General features: G+C 31.0%; 1 protein-coding gene across 4 annotated transcripts in view; it reads right to left on the bottom strand.

Annotated features, from left to right (window-relative positions):
- Positions 1–2,869, bottom strand: part of LOC108568460 (glycine-rich cell wall structural protein 1-like) — a 4,475-nt gene extending 1,606 nt beyond the window's left edge. For 2 of the 4 annotated variants that reach the window (XM_017929567.1, XM_017929568.1), the window contains exons 1-2: positions 2,609–2,869; positions 808–850 (exon numbers count right to left, since the gene is read on the bottom strand). In XM_017929567.1, coding sequence (XP_017785056.1) covers positions 808–850; positions 2,609–2,677 — 112 coding nt within the window. In that variant the 5' untranslated portion in view covers positions 2,678–2,869. Of the gene's footprint in view, positions 1–5; positions 635–807; positions 851–2,608 lie in introns of all 4 variants that reach the window. The other 2 variants (XM_017929566.1, XM_017929565.1) reach the window with 2 other exon arrangements.
- Positions 2,870–4,080: the final 1,211 nt, after the last annotated feature.

The raw sequence follows: 4,080 nt of genomic DNA, 5'->3' as shown, positions 1-4,080 counted from the left end.
GCTCTGCCGTTTAGATTACCACCACCAATTCCATCCAAAGCTCTACCATTTAAATTACCACCACCAATTCCATCTAAAGCCCTTCCATTTAAGTTACCACCGCCAATTCCATCCAAAGCTCTCCCGTTTAAGTTACCTCCGCCAATTCCATCCAAAGCTCTTCCGTTTAGGTTTCCTCCGCCAATTCCATCCAAAGCTCTGCCATTCAAGTTACCACCACCAATTCCATCTAAAGCTCTGCCATTCAGATTACCACCACCAATTCCATCCAAAGCTCTTCCGTTTAAATTACCACCACCAATTCCATCCAAAGCACGGTGATTAACACCAAATCGGTATAACAGATATGAACGGCCATTTAAGTTGCCACCGCCAATTCCATCTAAAGCTCTTCCATTTAAATTACCACCGCCGATTCCATCTAAAGCCCTTCCATTCAAGTTGCCACCGCCAATTCCATCTAAGGCTCTTCCATTTAAATTACCACCGCCGATTCCATCCAAGGCTCTTCCGTTCAAATTACCACCGCCGATTCCATCTAAAGCTCTTCCATTCAAGTTACCACCACCGATTCCATCCAAGGCTCTTCCATTCAAATTACCACCACCGATTCCATCCAATGCGCGCCACTTGACTTCGTGCAAAGAAAGAAAGAAAATTATTGCATTAAATTCACGCCATCCGCCATGAGCACAAACACGAAAGCCACACACGACGCGAAACTGCATTGACAAAGGCGAGATCATTTTCCATGTGCAATTGAAAATACAACAGCACCAACAAGAACATGTACATGTATCTACTTACTGAAATTCGGAGTCTGACCCATGTAGAATTGCTCGCTGTATTCCTGCAGAAACGAAAAGAATATAGTAATAAAAAAACAATGAATTAATTCGATAATGTTTAAAGTTTGATATCAGATCCCATCCACGAAATTGGATCCCTCAGGATTGATTTTCGAGAGCACGTGTACGAAAATTCGATAGTCCAATGCAAACTGCGCGTTGATTGCATGTACAGTTTCCCAAGTTCAAGACCAGAAATGCATACTGTTTACATGATTTAATTAAATTAATTGAATATACTCTATAAAAAAAATAATTAACTAAATTTATTGTATAACTAAATTCAACATTACATTCAACGCAGTTTCTCCCCCCATACAATTATTCTATTTTGTGAAAAATCTTAATGGTAATAATGGTAATAATTTGTATTATAGTTAATACTTAACAAAAGAAGAATATACTAATGAAGTTACTATTACAAAATATGTCAAGTTCACGCATTTCAATAAAATTATTATATAACAGGACAGAAAGACCTATATGTAACAGTTTATCTTTTGTTTTACTATTATTATTGTTGTGAATAAAAATGTTTAATTTTATTTTTGACTGTTACAATAAAGATTATTATTATTATATAACTTATTATATTCAGTATTAACAATTCATGATTATATCTCAATTATTATAAACCAATATAACAAAAATATTTATTTTTAACAATTTATAGCAATAATTAAACCAAATCATGAACTCACCGATTTTCAACCATTTCAGTAAAACGGCGATTATTCGGATCTCATTTTGCTGCGATCGCGGCCGCCTTCGTGTTTACTTGTTTTATAGGCTAAACAATACTCTACAAATCTATCGTTTAAAATGATTTAAAATGTGCTTTAAAATTTCCGAATTACCACGAATAATCGACGTTTTATAGTATATATTTGAATGTAAAAGCATCATCTTAAGAAAAAGGGCTTGTATATATTTTCTTCAATAAATGTATATACATCAACAGCTATACCGTGGCATTGTATAGAGCCTATTTAGAGATAAATCATATATTCTATTAATTATATTGGAAAAAAATCTGCATTACGAATTATTTTTTATTATTGAATGTTACTACTGCTAAATAAATAAAAATGATTTCCTTGTTGATTTTACAAATATGGCTATTTGTTTTTATTTTTTATGAAGCACAAATATCACAAAAGCGGTCAAATACACGTATTATAATAAAATGATAATTTGAATTGAAATAACTAATTATTACAAAAAAAATCATGATATGGGAAAGTATACTTTGGCCAGATGTTATTGCCAATATACTAATATTATTAAATCCTACTAAAAAGTTTTTAAAATTGAACGAAAAAAGCATTTATTTGATAAGAAGCATTCATACCGTAAATATAAACTACACGATTCTTTATGCATATTAAAATGAGGAATTTAATTGAGAATTATAAATTCATGTCGTTCGATTTAATTGTTTGCATTGAAAAGGTAGATTGAAGCTCCAAGATATTAAAATTATATAGATTTATTTAATGAAGTCATTTCACTTTATTGGTTTTTGTAAATATTAATTGAATTGCGATTTCATTAATAAAGCATTTTTAAATTGTTTTTTTTTAACTTTTTGGTAACAAATATTGAAAATTAATAATTATTATGTTAGGAAAGTTGTAATATATATTGTAAAATTGTTATTTGATAAAAAAAAATGGTCTATCTCATGTACGACGAAAAGGTAAATTGAATATCTAAATTGAATGAAGTCGAATAAAATTTTTAGATTTTTTTTTTCTTACCGATGGAAAAGCAAACGACTGATGCATGCAGAACGCCAGCAGCAGAGCGAGATTGGTGAACTTCCACATTTTCCTGGGGGTAGTTCTTCGCAGTGGTGGATTAGTGAACACTATTCGTTGGAAAGTCGAAGGATGTGTGCGAGGAGTCCAGCGAGGGACAACCTATTTATATGCGATCCAGGTGCCCGGGCGCAAACGTCACTATGCGAAAAAGTGCTGTGAAAAGTGTTCGCCATAACACCCACTCTCCCTCCGTCTCTCTTCCACGCCAGGGCTCTTCGGCTCGCATCCACCGGATTATAGGATACTCTATTTATTAATTGATTTGATTGACTTTTACAGCATTCTCGGCTCTTTCGTTGAACTAGAAAGCAATCCCACGAATCAGAAGGAAAAACAATCACCAAATCAGAAGGGGAACGGAACGACAGAAACATTTTTTGTTGACGCGAAATACATAAAAAATGACCACTTTAACGAATAATTTTATTTTTATGGGTTGATTTTTAAATTAATATCGTAATAATATATTATTAGAGTCTATAAATTTCTTAATTTATATTACATTTCTATTATTATTATTATAAATCTCAACCAGAAATAAGAATTTCAACAATAATTTAGCTATGGAACTACATACATTATAATTTAATTATAAAGAAATTATATATTCATAATAGCCATCATCCATCAATTTGACGAATTATGTTTAACAATATTTAAATAAATTTATAACTTTATTTTTATTTAATAATTTAGTGATTAAATTGTCTTATATTTAACGTTGTTATTTTTTAATAACGCTTTGTTAATATTTGTATAATACTTTCCGTAACAATAATAATTTATTGGCCAAACATCGATACATAAGAAGAAGAGAAAAACTATAAAATTTATACATAAATAAATTTTAACATACAATAAAAAAATATATATTAATAGGCTGGCCATACTTTCCGTTTTTATTGGAAAAAATAAAATCGTAAAATGTCTATTACGCGCATAGCTATAAAGTACATATTAGTTATTATAATTTCAACGTTCAGAATCATTACTATATAACTAATTGTGTTCATTTTTAATATTGTAGTTAGCCCTTTCCAGTCCAATTTTATTTTCAAAATAACTTATCCATAATAAACTAGCATTATGAATACAGAAATGAAATTACAATATTTCTCCCCAACACTATTTCATAAAATATAATTGATTATTAAATATAATATAGAAACAAGCAAAATATCCTTGATATTTTCATTAGTTTTCATAAACCGGGATATAAGTTCTTCAAGTATACAACCGCATATGTTATATTCTCAGAGTTTGCTATACAAATTTAAAACATAATTAAAACTACATTTGAGGCATATTTTATTCACTAATAGCCGAGTGGTTAAGTCGCCCTACCCACGATTTAGTGGGCGCCGGTTCAAATCCTGGTCAAGCCAGGCCCTTTGTGAGCCCTCTCGGTG

This window comes from Nicrophorus vespilloides, unplaced genomic scaffold (genome assembly GCF_001412225.1).
Source record: "Nicrophorus vespilloides isolate i.1.1-1 unplaced genomic scaffold, Nicve_v1.0, whole genome shotgun sequence".
NCBI lineage: Eukaryota > Metazoa > Arthropoda > Insecta > Coleoptera > Silphidae > Nicrophorus > Nicrophorus vespilloides.
The sequence above is the reverse complement of the archived record's forward strand: the minus strand, read 5'-3'. Positions and strand labels throughout refer to the sequence as shown.